Genomic DNA, 24,444 nt, shown 5'->3' on the forward strand with positions numbered 1-24,444 from the left:
ATTGTGGCAAAATCATTCATGGAAATTGCATCGCAATAATGCTCCTGCTCACACATCGATGTTTGTTCATTATGTTGACTCAGCCACCATATTCAACGGACATGGCACCCTGCGACTTCGTTCTATTCCCGAGGCTGAAGATAATTATGAAACAACATGATTTTTCCCTTTCCACCATTGATGAAATAAAAACAGAATCGCTAATGGAGCTGAGCACCATAACTAAAAGTGAGTTCCAGAAGTGCTTCCAGGTTTGGAAAAAGTGCTGACACAAGTGTATATTATCTGAGGGGAATTACTTTGAAGAGTATTAAGTTGATATTGATGAATGAATAAAGATTCTTTAAGAAAAATAAAAATTCTCATTACTTTTCGATCACACCTCATATAAAGGTACTGAAATTTGCAAGCCTTTGGAACTAGTGGCTCCCTCTTCTGGCAGAAGGGTTGAAGAGGAAGATGGGTGAAGGAAAAGGACTGATGATGTTTAGAAAATAGGGAGAGTTCAGAAAAGTTACCCATATAAGAGGAGACTTACCAAACAGGATGAGAAGGAAAGTATTTCCTTGCCCCTCCAGGGCCTGAGTGTGCCAGTGTGGCTTGGCTGCACATTGTCACATGCGCACCTAGTGTTTCTCTTTGTGGGTGCAAAACTAAATTTCAGTGGCCCATTTTGAAGCAGCTTTTTACTTTGCACAATATTTACTGACATAGCATTTCACTTCCAATCCTATATTAAATTAACTGATGGGTGTTCATCAGCAACAAGGTGATTCCTTAAATCCCCTCTGTTGCTTCTAAACATTAAGACAGCGTATCGTTAAATGTGTATGAGAAAACTCTCAACCTTCTGATCCAGTGAAAAAAAGTTAGTTTTGTTAAAGATACTCCAACAAATTACCAAATTCTTGCAATCTGTATGATGATGCAATGGCATATATTTATAAGTTTTTATTGACACGCATGGAAGTTAGGTGGTCATCTAATGGTCAGAACAGTTCTCATATTGTCTTTTTCTCATCAGCCACACCTTTCCCATGCAAAGTGTCTCTTCAACTTTTGTCTTATTTGATAGATATGTTCTTAAAAATCAAATGTTTAGATACTTCAGGGACGAATCACAAACTCTTGTACTTTGCAAGACTGTATCGAATCATTTATTAAAAACCTCTTTAAATTCCAGTCAAATTCAGTACTTTGATACCGTTCATGATTTCCTAATATAAATTCATATTACTTTGGGAGACAGTGTCAGGAACATAAAGAAAATTTGAAGTATCTTGGAAGACCTTTCAAAGATTATTTCCTTGCTCTGCCTACACACCGTGTTCTATAAATAAGATCTATTACCCCATTCTGGGTGCTCAAAATATTTAATCAAAAATTTAAAATTATATGTGTTTGTAAATGCTCCTCTTCAGTATGAGCATTTACCTCATTCTCCACCACATTCTCAACATAGTGTCACTGTAACTTGTACACCCATGTCCCCAGTGCTTGTACACCCAAGTCCCCAGCAACCTCAACATTGAACCATTGTCAACTTCATAACCTTGGTTGTCTCTTGAAATACTTTGAGAAACTGAATTAATTTGTCAGGTATCTGGTAATTTCAGCTCCCAAATAAGTGTATTAACTTCAGCACTTCATGCTACTGCAGCAACTATTCGTTATCAAGGATGTGACATGGGACAGTGCAAAGGTAATGGTTGTTGCGTGGAAGGTGACAATATTTTCCAAGTGTCTTTTGACAGTTATGCCCTAATCAGTAACAAACACAACCCTTTACTTGTGCATTGTAAATATCCCTGACTTGTTCACATTAGTTTCAGTTTGCTCGCGTATATCTGTATCACTTTTCCCCATATCAGTTGAGAACTCTGCAACAAACAGGACATGGTATTTCCACATCAGCTGTCGTGAGGCTGAATGTGTAATGAAAGCATCCATTTTTTAGTGTATGCATTTGTTGACCTGTCAGTTGTACATACACAAGCACAATCTTCCATGTCCTGCAACCCTTGAGGTACCATAGCTACATCATATTAATCTGCCATTTTTTGTACCATGCAAGAAATTGTTGATGCGTCAGGAAGCATGTCTCTTGCACTTGTAGTGGATTACTGCGCTCTTATTACTAGCATTATGTATGCAACATCCTGAAAGCCTCAGTGTTGCTGAACGGCTTAAATCTTTTGCACACTGTTCGAGGTAATGGATTTTGCTGTTATCGGAAAGTTGCTACTATTATTGATCTGACTATTAGGACAAGCTTTGAAGGTATTAAAGTTTTGCAACAGGGTACTGATACAGCCATCACAGAACCCATATGAGGGTATACTGAAAAGTTATGCCTCAAAATTGTTTTATGCCTCAAAATTGTTTATCTAAAAACACAGATTTTTCAATAAAGCAAATGTTATTAACATTCTGCATTTTTATCTTTCATTTCTACATATTTATTTCTCAACATTCATCCTGAGGACAAACACATTTCCTCAAATGGGAGACCAGTTTGTTGACACCATCACTGTAGAATGTTCGACTTTGTTGACAGAACCATAACCTCAATTCTGCTTTCACCACTTCATCACTATCAAAGTGAAGTCCTCAAAGGTGTTCATTTTTTTAAAACAGATGAAAATCATATGGAGGCAAGTTGGGACTGTACAGAGGATGATCGATGATGGAGAAGCCATGGCACCGGATTGTTGTGGCACCCTTGTATGGTGTGGCATTGTCATGCTGAAGGAGAGGGTGATCCATGTGTGGATGATCTCTTTGAATTTGAAACTTTATTAAAGCACACTGTTTCTCATGCACCAACATAGTTATGTTCACTGCCATGTTACAGTGTGAAGCCCATTAGTGGCAGAGCGCTGTAAATATATAGACATGAAGAATAAAGGTCTAGAATGTCAATAATATTTTTTTTGTTAAAAAGTTTTAAGAGTTTTCACATAAAAATTTGGAAGCATTATTTTTCAGCATGCCTTCGTAACTTTACGGCAGCCACTACACTGTGCAAAACTAACAGATGTCTTTTGATTACCTACAACCTGTGTAAAATTTTGTCACACCATTCTGTCTCCTGATTTCTTTAGACAAGTGTTGGTTCCTCCCACCAGCTTCAGCGAAAGTTCTTTTCTCTCTTCCACACATTTTCTGATTCTTGGATGTTGGGAGGACCTTTGGTATTTGATAAATATTTCTGACAATAATAACAATAATAATAATAATAATAATAATAATGATAATAAGATACTGTAACCGAAAAGTACTACCAGAAAAACTGCCAATTGCTTACACTCTGATCACCTCAATGTCTTGTGCTGAATTGTGTGCATAGAGCTGCATTAACTGGTGACACATTAGTGGGTGCTAGGGATGGGCCACAGATTTTGGAACACTTACAGTCTCTGCCTGTGCATTAGAAGAGAGAGACAATCTTGAGACAGTCAACAGCAGTTCTCGGAACAGCCAATCTGGCCTCATTAGCTGGGTGTCCTCATGCGGATGGCTGCAACAACAAGAAGGCCACATTCAGAAATTCCGTGAGTTTTACTGTGGTTTTCATGTAACAGCAAGTTCTAGTTGCTTTTCAGTATGGTGAAGAAGTGAACCATTGACCACATCAAAAAATCTATAAAATTGTACTGCAGAAGACCTCGTTCATGCTAAATGACACAGGACCAGTACATGAACAAGAATATAAAAAACAGGATGTACAGAGAGATGGTTGAAACATTCCTAGGTGATATGCCAACTGTGGACCAAAGTGTAATAAAAACTTACCTATAAAATTTTGTGATTGGGTTTCAGAAGAGAGCTTGGAAAGGTGGACGCCTTGAAAGTAATGAAAAAAGGAAACGATAAATTATATAAGACGATGTGTATATTAAACAAATGATCAAGAACACTCTCTTCCTAACATATCAAACTGTCACAATACTCAGAGAATTTCTGACTATTCAGAAAGCAGATCCATTCATGTGTAGCTAGTCATTCCCATCTACCCTGTGCTGTCTGTCTCCCTGTTGCACCGAGCCGTGTTGACTCTTGGGCTTTGCCACAGACCTCAAGGGTGCATCGCAGTTCACATACTCAGTTCCCAGTACACTTGAGGATGATTGCCCTCTGTCTCTCGGTCACAGTTCGCATGACAGGCACAAACAAATAAATAACTTTAATTACACCATATATTCAGATGTACAGAGTTAAATGTATAGATTGTATAACTTAAGAAAAACTTGGGAACATGTTTTACAGTGGAGACTAAAATCAGGAATGACAAAAATGCCTTCGTGCACTGTTAACAGTACTTAAGTACTACATGGGTCGTATTGAATAGCAATAAAACAGTTGTCATGTATCACTAGGAATCTGAAAATTTATCATATATTTTTGCCAAAATTTGCATTTATTTATTTTTTGTTTGTAAATTATTAAGTGACACAATTTTAAAAGCTTGCCATGCTATGTGAGTGAAAACAAAGTCTATGTGCATGGAAAATGACTGCTAGAAAAAGTACTGAGTGGGAAATTTTTTTGACTGAAATGTTCACTTTTACAAAGCTTACATAGCTTTTTCCCCCCTCCTTGAAACAGCTATTGTTTTCTTCTTTTGACTGCATTTAAGCTTTCAACAAATTATTTTTCTGTTGAGAAGCAGCAGCATTTTCCACTGGTGAACTGAATGCAGATCTGATTTAAGGCGTTCCTCTGCATTATTTTTCTGTTCCTACCTGATTCATAATTACAAAATGTGGATAGTATTAATTTTCACCTTTCGTATGCGTTCATAGCTGTGCCACCTGTGCTACAGGTAGAATTGACAAGGCACTTAGCATAGACTTATAACTGAAAATAACACTATTCGAGTGTCGGTGGAAGAATTTCAGTATGGTTTGTTTAACAAAAATTGTTAAACAAAAAATAACCAAGATGTCACCATCTTTTGATCAATAAAAATAGCCACAGTATCACTATTTTTAACCAGTTAAATTAGTTGTTCTAATTTGAGACTACATTATCATATTGCTCAACAGTGAAAATCCTGAAAAGTTCAGTGAGTTGGCTGGTTATTCAATAACCCATAACACACACTTCAATTCTTACATTCCCCCACATCAGACTTGCCATACCAACTAACGTCCTTCTTGAAATAGAGATTTCTCAAGTTTTCTTTAGTCATATTATTTATTAAGACTTCTAGGTATCAGTGGTTGTTATTGATTATGAGTGCTTTGATACATGAACAGCTACTAATAGCTTTGTCTCCTTCAAAAGATCATTAATGACTTGTACAGGTTGGGGCAGAAAAAAAGTGGCCCAGAGAACAGAGTACCAGGGTTAAACAAACACAGCAGAGGAAAAAAATACAGTACTAATCTGACTATAGCTGATGTTGAATGTTACCGCCATTCATCTCTTGGCACTTTTGTGGGCTCTGGTCAGCAAGTTGCTAAAGGCAGATCAAAGCTGGACTGCTTGAATAGCTGCAGTCTCATCAAAAATATTCTGCTGCAGTTCTTGAAGACTATGGGGGTGGTTGCGACACACCTTAGACTTGAGGGCACTCTACACAAGGGTAATCACAGACTGACAGATCAGGTAACCTAGGAGGCCAGGTATGACCATGACAAGATTGATCTCTGCTAACAACTCTGTGAGGCATGAAAATTGTGTAAATGTGAGCCAAGGCTCGGCTGGCTGTATGGGGAGTTGCTCCAACCTGTTGGAAATAAATATAGGTCTTTTCCTCCTGTGCCAATGCTGCCACAAATCCACATCCAATTGTATCCACTTATCCAAACCACTTTTATTTTCTCACCCTGTACAAAATTATTTAATTTCTTCTATACCTTTTGAGGGTACTGACTTCGACTTGAGACTTCCCTGTTAGGTGCTTCTGCAGATCCGTATTTTGGGCTCATGGGTATTGCCAACAAACTGCAATACATTCCTTCAAAGCCACTGGCATCTTTTGAATGGTCAATGAGTCAATAGTATACATTGTAGTTGAAATCAATCCTTCTTAGCATTATCATTATCTATAATTTCATAAGGGAAACCATGATTGTAGAATTAATAAAATATGTAGGTACTGCTTTCGATTGTCGGCTGTAGTTTCTAAGGCTCATTGTTGCATTGATTCAAAAGTGCACTAATCATAACCCACACTCCATTTTTCCTTCTCTACATGAGCATGTACAGCTGTTTTCGTGAAAGAATGCAAGACCAGCTCAAGTAAGAAGGGAGTACCATTGGTTTGCTAGCAGAGTGTTAGGATTTGTTGCACCGTGAAATAATGCAACATCAGCCATGAGAACAACAGGGAAATTCTTGCATGTTCATTTGATATCGTGAACAATGATGGCTCAACCCTCATTTGTTTTATTTGCATTCAAATCAAAGAAAATACCTGTTAAGCCAGCAGCTAATTCTTTTACTATCCAAATTTAAGTGCCAGTTGTCAGAAAGTTAAACTGGCTACCATTCTAAAAAAGCGGGGGTGGGGGTGTAGACAAGAATGCAAACAATCATCATACCTGGCAACCCTGAAACAGGAGCAAGTGATGTGAGGAGAAGTGCAGGGGAACAAATCCTGTCTCCCTCTCACATTACAGCATTCTTCTCCTGTATTCTGTGAAAGCAGGGCTTACACTTCTAAGGGATTACTAATCCATGACGGACCAGGATTAATCTCTTTACTCATTATAAAATAAGAAATAAAAACAATAAGCAACATACAGCACAAAGCTTTTGGGGCCAGCTACTGCACAATTGTTTGTTGAAGTTGGCAGAGTATTCTTAATGAGGTAGCTCAAGCATGACCTGTAGAGTACATCTACAGAGCAGCGAGTTTATTGTTTATCCTTTTCTGTGTTTTCCATGTAGTACGTTTATTAAATTTCGTGCAAGTGTCTCTGTTTAAAAGGATTATCTTGCATTTTTGTAAGTGTAAATTCATTCATTCTTCAGCGCAATAGTTGCTCACTGGACAGCCAGCTACGTAGCTCTTTAATGCATCAGCGTCCATTCATGAGACATCAGGAGGGTAGCAAGTCGCATATCTAGGATTGTCTGCTTTTATAGTTCACTTCTTAATTTAGTAGTGCTTGGATGGTAGGATGTGTGCATGCTGTGTGTGGATGCAGGAGGAGTTGGTCACAGTTCGCAAACAGCTGAACTTTCTGTTGGCTACGATCAGTCACCTTCAAGCTACTGCCTTGGGGTGTAGTGTTGGTGGAGAATGTGGCATGTCACATGGGACACCAGGTGCCACTTGTTTTGCTCATGGGCTCTGCTCATGAGACACATCCTAGTACACACACAATGTGATGAATCCGCTCTCACAGCAGGGTGAGTAGTGGGTGGTAATGCATTTACATCAGTCGAGGTGGAGGACCATTGTGGAGACTGGCCACCTGACTCGCCCATTCACCCTGTGAGTGGACTGGTGTCTGCTCCTTAAGCAGGGTCCAAGCAGGCACGATGGGGGGAGGGGGGGGGGGGGGGTTACTGGTTATTGGGAGCTCCAGTGTTAAGCGCGTTATGGAGCCCTTTAGGCAGATAGCTTTCAGGGCTGGAAAGAGAGCCAATGTGCACTCAGAGGCCTCATTTAAGATGCAGAGGTGGCCTTCCAGTGGCTATTGAGCATGTTGGGTCCAGTCATCTGCAAGTTGTGGCTCGTGTCGGCACCGATGACACCTGTCGCATGGGTTCTGAGGCCATCCTCAGTTCGTACAGGCGGCTGGTGGAGGTGATGAAGAATGCTGGCCTTGCACTTGGCGTGCAAGCAGAGTTTGCAGCATCATTCCCAGAGTTGATTGGAGTCCTTTGGTTTGGAGCCGAGTGGAGGGTCTCAACCAAAGGCTTCATAGACTCTGAGACAGTTTTGGCTGCAGATTTCTGGACCTGCATTGTTATGTGGGGATTTGTAGGAATCCCCTTGATAGGTCAGGGGTGCCCTACACAAAAGAAGCAGCTACTCTAGTAGCAGAGTACTTGTGGAGGGCACATAAGTTTTTTAGGCCAGGCAGTAGTTTGAGGTGCTCTGATGAACAATCGCCAGTGGATTCACAACAAGGGAAGTCGAACGGTGTTCAGAATTAAAACTCTTCCACTGTCAAGATTTTATCAGTGAAGTATCTAAGTATTTGTAATAAAGTTCCTGAATTTACTGCCCTCCAGGAAGGTTCTCGCACTCAGATTATCCTTGGGACTGAGAGCTGGCTGAAACCCAAAAGTGGAAAGCTCTGAGATATTCTGTGAGTCATGGAACATATATTGGAAAGACAGATTAGAGGCCATAGGAGGTGTTGTTTTCATTGCAGTTGACAAAAATATTGTCTCTGTTGAGGTTGAAGTCGTCTGTTCTTGTATAACAGATGTAGGTGAAACTAAGTTAATTGTTGGATGTTTTTACCAGCCACCCAATTCCGCTGTGGCAGTTCGAGTGTCATTCAAAGAAAATCTACAGTCAGTAGTGTGTAAGTAATCAGATCGTGCGATAGTAGTTGGAGTTGACTTTAACCTGCCAAGTATAGACTGAGGTATCTATGGATTCTTTGCAGGGGGTACAGACAGTGTGTTATTCCTAATACTTTTCAATGCTTTTTCTGAAAATTGTCTTGAGCAGCTAGCTTGGCAGCCTACAAACAATGGAAATATCTTACGCCTTATAGCTACAAATAGGCTGTGCCTTATCGACAATATCAGTATAGAAACGGGGATTAGCAATCATGATGTCATTATAGCAACTATGAGTAAGAAAGTTAATAAATCAGTCAAGAAGGTTAGGAGAGTGTTTCTGCTAAATAGAGCAGATAAGCAGTTATTAACATCTTACTTAGACAGTGAATTGGCATCATTTACTACGTGTAAGATGGACGTAGAGGAATTATGGGCACAAACAACAACAAGCAAAGGTTAGTAGAGATTTGTATGTCTGTGAAAAGATCTATGTGTGAAGCATACAACTGTTTCCATCACACCTTACCAAAAGACCTGGCAGAGAACCCAAAAAAATTCTGGTCGTATGCAGAATCGCTAAGTAGGTCTAAGGCTTCCATTTAGTCCCTTGTTGACCAGTCTGGCATGGCAATTGAAGACAGCAAAACAAAAGACAAAGTTTTAAATTTCACGTTCGAGAAATCGTTCATGCAGGAGAATGGTACAAACATGCCATCATTAGACCATTGGACCCTCTCTCAAATGCACAACATAGAAATAAGCATACCAGATGTAGAGAAGCAAATTAAAGATTTAAAAACAAATAAATCACCAGGTCTGGTGCAAAACTCGGCTTGCACTTTTCTTACACAATATACTGAGAACCACAGATGAAGGGCAACAGGCAGATTCCATATTTCTAAATTTCTGGAAAGCATTTGACACGGTGGCCCAATGCAGGCTGTTAATGAAGGTAAGAGCATTTGGAATAAGTTCTCAGATATGTGAGTGGCTCGAAGGCTTCTTAAATAATAGAACAAAGTATGTTGTTCTTGACGGCGAGTGTTCAACAAAGTGAAGGGTATTGTCAGGAGTGCCCCAGGTGTGATAGGACCGCTGTTGTTCTCTATATACATAAATGATTTGGTGGACAGGGTGGGCAGCAGTCTGCAGTTATTTGCTAATTATGCAGTGGTACATGGTAAGGTGTGAAGATTGTGTGATGGTAGGAGGATACAAGATGAGTTAGACAAAATTTCTAGTTGATGTGATAAATGGCAGCTAGCCCTAAATGTGGAAAAATGTAAGTTAATGCAAATAAGTAGGAAGAACAAACCTGTAATGTTCAGATGCAGTATTATTAGTGTCCAGCTTGACACAGTCAAGTCATTTAAATATCTGGGGGTAATGTTGCAACCTGAGTGAGGCGGAACGAGCATATGAAAACTGTGGTAGGGTAGGCAAATGGTTATTTCGGTTTGTTGTGAGAATTTTAGGAAAGAGTGGTTCACCTGTAAAGGAGACTGCATATTGGACACTGAGTACTGCTCAAGTGTTTGGGATCTGTACCAGGAAGGAAGACATCTAAGTAACTCGGAGGAGGGCTGCTAGATTTGGTACTGCTAGGATCGACAAAATGTAAGTGTTACGGAGATGCTTCAAGAACTCAAATGGGAATCCCTGGAGGGAAGGCAGCGTTCTTTTCGAGGAACAGTATCAAGAAAATCTACCAAACCGGCACTTCAAGCTGACTGCCGAATGATTCTACTGCTTCTAATGTACAGTGTGCATAAGGACCACGAAGATAAGATACGCGAAATTAGGGCTCATACGGAGGCAGACAGTGAGTTATTTTTCCCTCTCACTATTTGCTAATGGAACAGGAGGGGATGTGACAAGTACTGGTATAGGGGGTACCCTCCGCCACACACCTAATGGTCACTTGCAGAGCATCGATGTAGATGTAGATGTAGATATAGATATTTGACGCAACCACAGTTTGAAACACCCACCGCCTAAAACCGCCATGTTAAAAATTTCTGCCTTATACCAACTTTTGTACTTGAGCTAACAAAAAACTTTGGTGTTTCTATGTTCTAAGATGCTAGGTCCCACAGCTGAGTACTACTTTGCATTACAGGATGTGTCTTGTACAGATCGGTCAACCACTCGCAGGTGGCGTGTCACCAGAACATCGAGTGTACTGACACATCATTACATTTTTGGACTTTTTATTTTAAAAACATGTTCTTATTCACACTACTTTCCAAACTGGGCTTCGTCAGGTGATGCGCAGTACATGTAACTGAACATTTGTTATATTTTCAGTATTTATATGCAGAACATATTTTGAAATAGCTTTATTTCTGATAAAATATTTCATCTGGGCACAATTTACTATGAAACAGTGTCTATTGGGTAATTTCATGTTTTCGTTTTCTGAGGCAGAATTAGCATCTGTATTTGCATCTATCACAAAATCTGAATTTTTCAGTTCCCAGCGTATCGTCAGGGGGATTGCTTTTAAATATTCTGGAGGAAACTGTGGCAGTAAATCCAATACTGGTAATGTTTTGAATGAACAAAGAGGATTCAGTCAGAATACACCATTGCTGAAGGAGGTTTAGAAGGCCTCAAGATGCAATCTGGACAGTTTGCTGTCACTGTCACCCCATTCCTTCTTGGCAGCATACAGTGTTTATAGCAGCAAGCTACAAAGTACTGTACTAGTAGTTATTCGAGATACACATTTTTACTTTAGCCCCCACTCTCTCTCTCTCTCTCTCTCTCTCTCTCTCTCTCTCTCTCTCTCTCTCTCTCTATCTCTATCTCTATCTCTGTAAACTCGGCATGTATCACCTCAGTGAGAAGTTGAAACTGACAAAGAATATATTTCATCAGACAGAATTATTGATTCAACAATAATGCTACATTTTACAACAACACCCAATAAATTTCTGTCTTTTTCAACTTAAGCTCTTATGTTAACAATGATTGTCATGTTAAAAACTTGCAGTGAGTAAAATGACCAAAAAAAGAATTATGCACAAATAATTGCTGAAAAATCTACTTTATCCTCTTCTCTTAGCTGAAGGTGTGTTTCACTCATTGTATGTACTCAGCTTATAACACACAGTGAACAAAGTATAACAACAAAAACAATCAATTATTGATAATATAATGTAAATGGGTAGATAAAAAATTTACTAACCAAGCGGTGGCACGGGAACACACACACACAAGAGGATTTAACTTCTACAAGCTTTTGGGGCCAGTGGCTCCTCCTTTTGACAGAAGAGTTGAAGGAGGAGGAGGGGTGAAGGAAAAGGACTGAAGAGATATAAGGAAAGGGGTATAGTTCAGAAAACTCACCCAGAATCCTGGGTCAGGGGAGAGTTACCAGACGGGATGAGAAGCAAAAACTCCTTTCTTTCTCATCCCGTCCAAAAGCTTATAGAAGTTAAATCGTTTTGTATGTATGTGTTCCTCTGCCACCGCTTAGTGAGCAGATTTTTTGTATTATACAATAAACAAATGTTGACACACCTATGCACGTCAGGAATCACTCTCGTCATTTCTATAACATGAAATGCGTCAGTCATAAAATAAAATCAAGATTCCAAGACTTACCAAGCGGGAAAGCGCCGGCAGACAGGCACATGAACAAAACACACAAACACACACACAAAATTACGAGCTAAGCTCGCCTGTCTGCCGGCGCTTTCCCGCTTGGTAAGTCTTGGAATCTTTATTTTTAATATATTTTTCCCATGTGGAAGTTTCTTTCTGTTTTATTTACATAAAATAAAATCATTTAGACAAAAGACTTCATCTTACTCTAAAATTTCTCATTTACACTTGACATCAGAGTGCCATCTTCTCAATCACCACTGCTTCCAACAGCAGCCACTTGTTGGTTTGTCCAGTGAACACTAAATACAGAAAAAGTGAAGGAAACTTGACCTATGTGAAGGACCTGAAATAGCATTTCATCAGGACAAGCCTAATAACACGCTTAGTATATTAACAGGCGATAGGCACAATGAATTCCTTAACTTTTTAAAAGTCATTATAAACATGCCACATTTATGTGAAAATTCACAGAAAACTAATGTAAATATACATTTCACCATAAGCACTTGTTGTTATTTTTGGAATTGTGAGGGACAATTGATAACTTGTTGCATTTGTGTGACATTCCACACTTAGTGTTTACTTAACAAACTGTTGGGTTAGATATCATCATATGTGACCAGAAGTGAACATGGTCAGAGGTACCACGAAAGTGTGCAGTGATGACATGGAACCGAGGGACACAAGTTGGAAATTTTAATCTAAGAGAAGGACCTTTAAACCAAATAATTTTATTTTATGATGGCTACTTTGCATGTTGAAGAACTTATGATTAATTATTTAAACGCAAAAATAAATGTGTAGCTTTGTGTTAATTTTGCTTTGTTGTGCCTTATGTGGTGAATAAATATAGTGGTTAACTTAACAATCACTACTTCAGATTCATAAAAATAATGTTATTGCTTGTTCAATTTGAAGTTACCCTGTGAGGAAGCTGTAAGTAACGATTCCAGACTCATATAATTATTCTGTGTGCCACTCGATGTAGGGGAATGTAATCATCTGTAGTCAGTTTGTGACAATAATTTTCATATGCTACATTGAAACTGTTTTCTGTTAATTTGTGTATTCGTGTATGTTATTCAACTTTTAGTTTTCCCATTGGAAAGGAAAACCATATTTCCTGTGTGCTGGATATTTGTCCTGATTTATTTTTGTGTATTTCAGATGTTGAAACTACTGGTTCCAGTTCAGAATTTTATGACAAATTCACAATACGCTATCATATAAGTGTAATCTTAAAGGGAATGTGGGATAACCCTCTACATCGCCAGGCAATTATTAATGAGTCAAGGTTTGTGGCTTTTTCATCTTTTGCTGTTGTCATTTGCTGAATTCATATAATTATGTAACATAGTGCACTTAAAATTTTTCTAATAAAGAACATGACTGTTTCAGATCTGGAAAACAGTTCGTAAAATTTGTTAACATGTTGATGAATGACACAACATTTCTGTTGGATGAAAGCTTAGAATCGCTTAAGGTATGAGACTTCAGTGTCAAGTGTTTTGTTTGTATTCTAATTATGTTGTAATTCCTCACTCATGTTATATTGTTGTTGCCACACTTTAAATAATGGTTTCCTAGTATCATAATGTACAGAAAGTTCTGGTTGAGAATTACAAATTATTTAGGAATAAAGGAGACGACTCACCGAAAGGCAGAAATGCTGCATCGTTAGTAGGTATACAAACAAAAGGTACAGAGCTTTGTGAGCTTTCAGAATGAACTTCCTTTTTCAAGTTTGTAGGAAAAAACATGCGACACACACACACACACACACACACACACACACACACACACACACACACACACACACCTGTCTGCCTACATTGTGCCCAGTCGACTGCCAACTCTTTCCTGTCCCACGGTGAGTGTACTGGGGTGATGTGGGGGTGTGCAGGGTAGGGTGGGCTGAGGGATAGAGAGAGGCAGGGAGGGAGTAAAGGGGAGGGGGGAGTCAAGAATCAAGTAGCTTATGGAAGAGGGGGGAGCCGTCTGTGGGCAGATAGATGAGGCAGGTGGCAGACGCCTGGCACTCAATTTCACAGGCTAGGGCACAAGATAACAGCACAAAACTAACTGACACGATTTGGGAGGGGGTGCTCGGGTGGAAGGTGGTGTAACATACACATTATTGGGTGGGGGGAATTACGTTTAAGCCAGGGAGGTTGCGGGAGAGAAGGATGTTCTGTAAGTATAGCTCTCATTTGTGCAGCTCAGAGAAGCTGGTGGTGATGGTGGTAGTGGTGGTGGGGAGGATCCAGATGGCAAGAGTTGTGAAACAAACATTGAAATCTCGCATGATGTGCTGTGCTGCATATTGTGCCACTGGGTGGTCCAGCTTGTTTTTGGCAACATTTGGTGATGGCCATTCATTCTAGTTGAGAGATGGGTGGTTGTCATACCAATGTAAAATGCTGTGCAGTGGTTGCATCAGAGCTGGTAGATAATATGGCTGCTTTCACAGGTGGCTGACCCATCCAGCACCACCTACTCCAGTCCTGTCACAGGCTTTTCTTACCTATCAGGGGCTGGGCCACCAGTGAAAGCAACAATGTTATTTACCAGTGTTGCTGCAACCATTGCACAGCGTTTTATATTGGTATGTCAACATCCTTACTGTAAGCTAGAATGAATGGCCACTGCCTAACTGTTGCCAAAAACAAGGTGAACCACCCAGTGGCACAACATCCAGCAAAGTGCAACAAACTCCCTCCATGCCTCTCTACATCCCTCACCCCACCCCACCCTGCACTCCCCACCCCAGTTCACTCACCATGGGAAGAAAAGAGTTGGCAGTTGACTGAACACAATATAGGGAGACACGTGTGTGTGTGTGTGTGTGTGTGTGTGTGTGTGTGTGTGTGTGTGTGTGTGTGTGTGTGTGTGTTTTTCCTACAAGCTTGAAAAAGGAAGTTCATTCCGAAAGCTATCAAAGCTCTGAACCTTTCGTTTGTGTACCTATTCAACGATGCAGTGCTTCTGCCTTTCAGTGAGTCATCTCCTGTATTCCTCAATCACTATTTTCCTAGTATCTGCTAAGAAGGAAAGCATGTAATTTTGCTGCAGTAGTGACTGGCTTTCTGTTCTGTGTTAACACAAACTGGTGCCACTAATGGTCCAGCATTGTGCAATTTTATGTGTGTACTGTGGTATTTCCGTTTCCGTAGAAGCAGCAGGAGTCACATTCATTGATTTGGCACAAGCTGCATTTGCTTCGCCACACAGGGTAGCCGCGCGGTCTAGGGCGCCTCGTCACGGGCCGCGCGGCTCTCCCCGTCGGAGGTTCGAGTCCTCCCTCGGGCATGGGTGTATGTGTTGTCCGTAGAGTAAGTTTGCTGAAGTTAGATTAAGTAGTGCGTAAGCTTAGGGACCGATGACCTCAGCAGTTTGGTTCCATAAGACCTTACCACAAATTTCCAAATTTGCGTTTTCTTTGTTAGAATTTGTAATGTTTCATGAGGTCATTAATAGTTTCAGTTTTGAACATGCCTTGTCGGTAGCTGCACTAGTTTCTTCGACAGTTTATGTACAGTGTGGTTGCCATGTAACAGCAGTGGTCCTTAGTATCCTCTCTAGCATGATACTCGCACCTTGGTTTAGTTGGACACTGATTTTGGGTCTATATATTTGTAGCATTGTAGTACTGATGAAAATTGTGCATCTACTGAGCATTGTACATAATGAAGATACAGATCTTATAGTTGTTTCTGTACTTAAAATATTAACAAAACGACAGAAAGCAGTGTAATCACATCATTGCGTGCTGCTCGGCTTAGTCTTGCAACTTTCAAACATTTGTCGGAGGGACTATAAACAGAATTCTTCTTGTATAAGTTTACATCAACATTGTATACAGTATAGTTCAAGCTGGCCATACAATTTGTGCTATAATCATAGGATAGATTGCTTCCTACTATGTGATTAACTGTAGTATTAGATACCACTCATACTTTTATTGTGTTACATTTGGTGCTATCACTGTTGTGGCTTTGCTAGGTTCAGTGTGTTACATAGTTTTTGGTTTATTTGTAATCAGTTTTCATTTGTCATAACTGATGTGACACATGATGGAGTTGACAACCCATGTCACAACTATGAATAAAAATTTCATTCCCCCTCTTAAATAATTGTAACAAGTGATTTCTCCTCACAGTCTTTCAGACACAAAAGGGATGTTTACTACAAATGTATCACATACTTCATGTTCCCAGACCAAACTGCGTAAAATTTTTGAGCACCAAAATAGGTTATCCTTTTGTATATTGACCTGCTGGATGTGAATCTGGCCTTGGTTTTTACACAGCACCCGCAGTTTTTGTGTAAGTTGTATAGTTATTATCTAATTGTATTTGGTTTTGTGTTGCTTAAGCAATATGATTTCATTTGTAGATGCTAATTCATCAACACAAACAACATGAAATGCTTATAAAATAGGTTTTCATACATACCTAAATTATTTTTGAGCATTTTCTGCCCCCATTATGTGTGGTGCTACTATCGTACAGTAGTGTCCAAGAGTAGTCAGCTATGATACTACTTGCACATTGCTCCTGATGGCCTTGCTCCATTATAGATATGGTCTGATAAAATCTTTGTCCATGTTCATCAGATACTTGTCCAAGAACACCAACAGGAAAAGAATCCATGTTTTAATGACATTTTATAACCGAGATTATGGTAAGACTCTAGTAGTTTGTTGGCTAACACATCACTGTTGTCTGCTCTCTTGTTTCCAAAGAAATTGGAACACAGTTTTTGAAAGTCCGGTTCAGGAGAGCTCACAACTATGACAAAATCAGGATCATGAATAAGCTGTCTAATTTGAGGGCAGCAAACACCCTGCTTTCACCTTGGCTTCACTCAGTGAAGGCAACTTCTGATGTAAGTATCCAAATTACTTTGAAAACAGCACAGATTTTTTGCCACTTGTGACTGTTATATTGAATCTTACTTAACAAAAGTTCCATACTGCTGCATGTTTCCTACAAAATAATGACATAAGCTGTGGGAACAGGATGATACACATTGATGTTGTGAAGGAGTACTGCTTTGAGGGTAGTTTTGGAGCCATCAATAAATAGTCACCATTCTGCTGATATATGTTTCATTTCCATAGCATTAAACAGACCATTCATATCATTGCAGTTATGGAATGAGTCTTCCTTGTCAAAGAATGGTGTTAAGGCAACCTGACGATATTGAAAGAGACACACCCTAGCATCTTTCTATAGTAAATTCCACTGTTTCAAATGCGAACCCAAAAGTTAGGTCCACAGCTCGTGGTCTAGTGGCCAGCATTGCTTTCTCTAGATCACAGAGTCCCAGGTATGACTCCTAGCCGGCTTGGGTATTTTATCTGTCTGGGGACTGGGTGTTTTTGTTGTTCTTATCATTCCATCATCATTCAAGAAAGTGGCTAGACTTGACTGTGTACAGATTGGTTATGTGACAGGCGCTGATGACCATGCCGTTGAGTGCCCCATAAACCATTCATCATCATCATCAAAAGTTAAACTTGTACCTTCGAAAGATTCAGCTTCCAAACAAGATCATTCAGATCATTTTGTGTCAGGAGATGTGGCATCGTTTCTTCATAATCAAAATCAAATTTTACATTCTTCGCCTCTGTACTAGATTTGATGTAGGTTTCAACTCCAACGATGTCCACAGCTCATGGTCTAGTGACTAGAGTTGCTACCTTTGGATCACGGGAACCCAGATTCGATTCCTGGCCAGGTTGGGGGTTTTCTCTGCAAGGGAACTGGGTGCTTGTATTGTCCTTCAGAATTTCATCATCATTTGCGAAAAGTGGCATGACTGGACTATGGGCACTTATAATCATGCAGTAGAGTGCCCCACAAGCTAAATATTATCATCAAATTCCAATGAGTGTGTGTTGGGAGGAACAGGGACAGTTAAGGAAGAAGTGTATGGTACAGATTGAACAGTGAGTTGAATGGATACTTGATCATGTTTTTAGCCCTGCCCATCATCCTTGCTGTTTTAACCATGTGGGAAATAGAAATTATCTATGAGACTGGTTGGTTCTCACCATATCATTGGAATAGCAAAGGCATTGCAACTTTTACCTTTTATCTTCACTGAATCATAAAGACGAGATGAACAGTTCACACAGACAGTATGCGGTGCCCATTTTCGGTCATGATCACCCGAAATAAAGACATACAATTTCTTTACCACTGATGTCACATGTTGTTTTGCTTGATTTAATAGTGCACTCAACAAAGATGAAGCAAAAGTTATTTGGGTGATTTTAATACACCAATGACATTGTAAAGACACTGACACAAATGCACCACTAAAACAAAATGAAACACAGCACAGGGTATATTTAGGTAGCACTACTCACACTCATGAATGCACAGCCAAACAAAGAATGCATTTCCTCATGACTGATAACAACGTGGTGTTCAGGAGCGACAGACAGTAAGTCACACATTGTTGCCATGTTATAAAAGGTTAATAATAGGAAAGCTTTCTGACAGTCACGTCATGAGGGTAGCCTTAATAGGTTGCATTTCTTAAGCAATCTACCAATTTTCTTTTTATAAACATATTTTTGAAACTGTGAGTGCTACAACAAATAACATATTTGTGCTTTGGGGGTAAAAATACATAAGAAACAACAATTTCCATTCTTGAAAATTTGTTGTTGTTGACTACGAACCTAGTGTGTGGACATACAAGGTGAGTATGTGGGTCTCGCGGGAGGCATGCGCGCGATAGTCCCTGCAGTCATGCTATCCTCTGTGCCCAGCATCTGCCATGTAAGCAGGAGATTCCGGGTTCGAGTCCCAGTCGTGGCACACATTTTCACCTGTCCCCGTTGATATATATCAATGCCCGTTAGCAGCTGAAGGTATTAATATAATTCTAATTTTGGTGTAGTGAAATGTCAGTGAATATTCATTCATTAGGAATACCTCATGTCATCTGTTTAAAAGCCCTCTTTTCATTTTGTAACAGGGAAAATGCACAATTCCATTCTATTTGTGTTACATGTTTATTAAAAGCTGTGTTGTTGTTATTATAGTGTTATTCAGTTGCAAACAATCTCATACATTGTCGATCAGAACCCCATGTACAAACTTTCAGAGATTTTTCAGATACCTTTAGAGAAATTGGTATAAGGGGCTCACATTCTCTGGCAGCTCATTACAGAGCCACTGCATTTCATTTCATTTCATTTCTTGCCCCCAGTATCATTGTGTGTGTACTGCACTGAAAATAGTGCACAACAATGTAAATGTCAACAGTATGCCCAGTGTGCATTGTTTTCATTCACTCACGGTACCTGCTGTTGACGAAAGTAGTGCCACAACCCGCCCCTGCCCCCAACCTCGTTGCCCTCAAGTTTGCATTCAGCACTGCTTGTTTATGTCCTAATTTTGGTTATTGACACTATTAGTTATGTGTTAATTGTGATACACTGCAGCACTATGGATAGGTTTACTGATGAAGAGTGCACCTTTTGTATGGGTTCACTGAATGCAGTGGAAGAGTGGCTTGATGATGCTATGCTGAGCTGTTTCCGCAGAGTCAGCAACGATGTCACAATATTTATCCATCTGTACATAGACACCTGCGAGATAATGGATCCTTTCATGTTTAATGGAAGTTATTGGTGTGTGATATGCTAGAACCACCAATATCGAAGAGAATGTGTTAGCACACCATTGATGACAGTCCTGTCTCTAGTAGTCGGTGTTTTGCATGAGTTCTAATCACAAGCCAATCAACTGTTCTGAGAGTCTTACATGAACAACAATTGCACCCATGACCACCACAGCAGATGCAGTTGTTGCAGCTGGTGGATTTCCTATTTCAGGTGAAATTTGTGAATTGGTTCCTACAGCCATGTACAGAAAACCCCAGTTATCCTGCTTGCATTTAGTTTACAGGCATGGCCACATTTACAGAAGTTGACAATTCCAGCAGTAAGATTAGCCATGTAAGGAACAACGAAAATTCACATGCACTGATGCGCCGATCGTATCAACGGAAGTTTGCTGGGAATGTATGGACTGGTATTGTCAATTATTTTCTGATTGTCCCTTACCCACTTCTATGTACACTGAACAGTTATGTACAAAGCATTCCTTCACCATCCTCTCTCACAGTTCTTAGAAGATCTGCCACTGAGAATTTGTCAGCTTATGTGGTTTTAAAATGACAGGTCACCAACACAAGGTTGTTGCATTACTCAATGTTTTGTGTTTTGGTTATTGCATATTACAGGCTTAAGAAGGTATTTTCATAGAAGAAAGGACGATTGCAATAACAAATCGAACAAATCATAATTACATTATTAGTCGGTAATAAGCAGCTGGAGACCATGGGTCCCTGTACCAAAATACTCGGAAGGTATCCTGTGAAACTGACAGTGGAGTTCTGGTTCACCCTGTATTTTGTCTGTGGGCTGAGAAACAGTAACAGAATTCATGCTCAGTATTTGTGCTGCCAAAAGTGATCCAAATTATCATTATTGTATTTTAACTTAGATATAAGTTTACAATCAAACAAATGAACAAAAGGCTTAACTAAATACCAGATATAATATTTATTGAATGAAGTATAAGTTTAATTATACCTGATGACACTATATATACAGGAAATAATTATCCCCTGGAATACAGACACTACAGGTAGTATGATATGAAAATAATTCTACTTTTTCCACCCTTGAAGCTTTTGTATTCTCTTCTGCTTTCAAAACCATTGAATGTCTTCACCTGTTACCCTAGCAAGAGATCCTCGCATGGTGCTACCATCCGAAGCCAGGTGGACCCAGGTTTTATTTTTTTTATTTTTATTATTATTTTTTTTTTTTTACAAGGTTATTACAATAGTGTTCCCAGAGAAGAGGTACAGGAAACTTTGGAGAGAAATGGAGCTGGAAAGCAACCCACTGGAATTGTTCAGGCAATATAAAACTGAAGCTTCAAGTGTGTCCAGACATAAGTGGGAATAACTGATTGGTTTAGGAATGCTATTGATTTGAGGCAAGGAATTGTGGTGTCACTATTATTTTTTATAATTGTGGTGGACAAAATTGTGAAAGAGGCAAAAGAAGCTTAGAGAGGAAGGGAGGTGAAATTATTGCTATTTACCAATGAAATTGTGGTTTGGAGAACCGACAGTAAGACTGTAAAAGAAGTAGTAGACATTTTAAATGAAAATAATTAAAACATTTTGTGCTAACCAGAGGAGACAGAGAATGCAAGAGACAAATTAACATTAATGGACAGGATATGGAAATTGTGGATTAACTTTAAATATCTAGGAAGTGTCATAGTGGAGAATGCAAGAATGGAGGTAAAAGTTAGCAAAGGGGTACAACAGAGTAATGCCTTTTACCAGTGTGTGTGAGGGTACAAGATGTACTTAACACTCATCCTGACATATGCATCAGAGACCTGGAAAGTGACAAAAAGAGAGGGAAGTAGAATCCGAGTTAGTGAAATGAAATTCCTAAGAAGTATGTTACAGAAAATGGGAAGAAACATAGTGATAAATGAAGATGTTAGGGAAGAATTTGGAGTAGAAAAACTGAGTGGGAGAGTTGAGAAAAACAGGCTAAAGTGGTTGGGAGATCTAAAGAGAATGGAAGATATAAGAATAACAAAGCAAATGACTGAGAACAAGAGTGAGGCCCAGAGCAGAGTCAGTTAACACCAGATTAAGAAGAAGGAATCTGGACTGGAACAAAGCAGTTACAGAAGAAGAATGGTGGAAAGATGGTGGGGAAGTGGAGAAGTATCAAATGTGCCAATCCAGCCTGATGTTGCATAAAGGGGAGCAGAAGAAGATGATGATGTCTCACACAGCCACACTGTTTCCTTCCTGTAAGTGACAGGAACTCAGGAAAATACTATAGACAAAGAAATTTCAGTGCTTTTTCTGGACATCTGGCTTTTAAAGATCATAAACTGTAATTAACAAAAGGAGAAAGTATAAAAATGCAGCAAATGAACCAGACAAAAGAGAACACAGACATCTGAAATACGCGATTGTGGAAACTGGCAAAGCTGGAATGGTTAGTCTATGCAAGGCTGTAGAAGCATGTATGCCTATTGGAAAGATAATGCGGAGTATAGGTAAATTAGAGAGAGGTTTGGAGAAGAGGGAAGCAGCTGAATGAATAGTAAGAGCTCAGATTGCAACCTTTACTAGGCAGAGAAGGGGAGGCTCATAGACAGAAGGAATACATAAAAGGGTATGCATAGAGAAACAAACTTAAAGATTGTTATGAGAAGAAAAGAGGGAATACATGGGAGAGATGATTTTGTGAGAAGAATTTGACAGAACTCTGAAAGACATAAATCAAAACAATTTCCCTGGAGTAGATGACTTTCCCTAAAAATTACTGAGAACCTTGGGAGAGCCAACAATGACAAAACTATTCTGCCTTGTATGCAGCACATGTGAGACAGGTGCAATACCCCATTTCAAGAAGAATCTTATAAATCATATTCTAAAGAGGGCAGGTGCTGACAGATGTATTACTGAAATAATTTAGTAAGTCATGGTTGCAAAATACTGACAAATTATGTACAAAAGAATGATAAGACTAGAATAATTACTGCATGCATAGTGGCATTCAAACAGACATTTTTCCCATGCTCCATATGTGAATGGAACAGGAAGACACCCAATAACTGGTACAATGGGATGTACACTCTGCCATGCACCTCATGATGGTTTGCAGAGTATATATGTAGATGTAGACAAAATGCCCAATGCCAACATTGAGGAAGATCAGTTTGGTTTGCTGAGAAATGTAGGACCTCGCAAGAGCGTACTAACCATATGACTTATCTTAAAAGATAGTTTGAAGAAATTCAAATTACATTTACAGTACTTATAGATTTAGAGAGAGCTTTTGACATTGTTAACTGAAATACACTCTTTGAAATTCTGAAGAAAGTTGGGATAAAATACAGAGTGCAAATATTATCTACAACTTGCATGGCACCCAGTGTGCAGTCATAAGTCAAGGGGTGTGAAAGGGAAGCAGTAATTGAGAAAAGATGAAGACAGTGGTGTAGCTTCTCCCCGATGTTGTTGAATGTGTGCATTGAACAAGAAATGAAAGAATGAAGAACAATTTTGGAAAGTGAATTAAAGTTTTGAGAGAAAGAAAAAAATTGCAGATTTGCTGATGACACTGTAATCCTGTCTGAGATGACAAGCATCGTGTAAGAGCAGTAACAGGATGTAGTCAAATTAAGCAGATGAGGAAAAGAGCCACCATAAGTAATCAGTGAGTTTTACTGTTTGGCAACAAGATAACTGACAAAAGCCAAAGTAGAGAGAATATAAAATGCAGACTGTCAATAGCAAGAAAAGGAGTAGTTCGTTAACACTGAATATAAATTTAAGTGTTAGGAATTCACTTATGATGGTGTTTGTATAGAGTGCAGCCTTATGTGAAGAGTAATGTGAACTACAAAAGACAAGAAGGGAATATAACCTTTTAAAATGTGGTGCTATATAAGAATGTTGAAAATTACATGTGTAGATTAAATAATTAATGGTGAGGTACTAAATTCAGGTGGTGAAAAAGAAATTTGTAGCCTAATTTGACTGGAAGAAGGGGTCGATTGGTAGGATACAGTGGGGCATCAATGAAACATTTTGTAATGAAAGGGAATGTGGGGGTTAAAAATCACAGATGGAGACCAACACTTTTATGCAGCAAGCAGCTTCAAATGGCTGTAGATTACTGTAGTTATGCGGAGATGAAGGTGCTCGCATAGGATAGACTAGCATATAGAGCTGGATCAAACCAGTGTTTGGACTGAAGACCACAATAACACTACAAAATATCATTGTACTTTGTGATGGTCGATGTTGTTAGTCTTTATATGTAATTTAAATATTTACAATAGAGAATGTTCGAATACCACAATGCTGTTTCCAAAAGGTGAATAAAATATTTTCGTAATATTTCCTGTTGTGACAATAGTATGACATAGTAGTGAATAACTGCTTGTAGATATGTACTTCTCTTCTACTACTTGTGTCATTTCACTGTTATATATTGAAGTGAGCAGTGACTTGTCTCACTAGAATGCCACAGCAGCATCTTCCTTAATCAAAGTCTTGTTCATTATTCCTCTTGGCATGAATTTCCTTATCAGTGTGACAGTGTTAGAAAAGTCTGTTCTTTTAGCTGGCAAAAGTATAGTGTGTCCCTTTCAAATTTCCCATATTTCAGAGGCCCAGGAAAAAAGTGCAGTAGATATGATAATAAAATTTCACCATATACTAGAGCATGTCAGAGAATTTATTTAATGATTATCAGTTCATCTCTGCATGTGAACC

At 39.2% G+C, this 24,444-nt stretch overlaps 1 protein-coding gene across 2 annotated transcripts in view; it reads left to right on the forward strand.

The window, feature by feature from the left end:
- Positions 1 to 24,444, forward strand: part of LOC126337038 (ubiquitin conjugation factor E4 B) — a 277,773-nt gene that overhangs the window by 159,346 nt on the left and 93,983 nt on the right. For both annotated transcript variants that reach the window (XR_007565033.1, XM_050001343.1), the window contains exons 15-16: positions 13,258 to 13,384; positions 13,489 to 13,573. Coding sequence is in view for 1 of the 2 variants with exons in the window: in XM_050001343.1 (XP_049857300.1) it covers positions 13,258 to 13,384; positions 13,489 to 13,573 (212 nt within the window). In the remaining variant the exon portion in view is untranslated. The remainder of the gene's footprint in view (positions 1 to 13,257; positions 13,385 to 13,488; positions 13,574 to 24,444) is intronic.

Source organism: Schistocerca gregaria, chromosome 2 (assembly GCF_023897955.1).
Source record: "Schistocerca gregaria isolate iqSchGreg1 chromosome 2, iqSchGreg1.2, whole genome shotgun sequence".
In the NCBI taxonomy this organism is placed as follows: domain Eukaryota; kingdom Metazoa; phylum Arthropoda; class Insecta; order Orthoptera; family Acrididae; genus Schistocerca; species Schistocerca gregaria.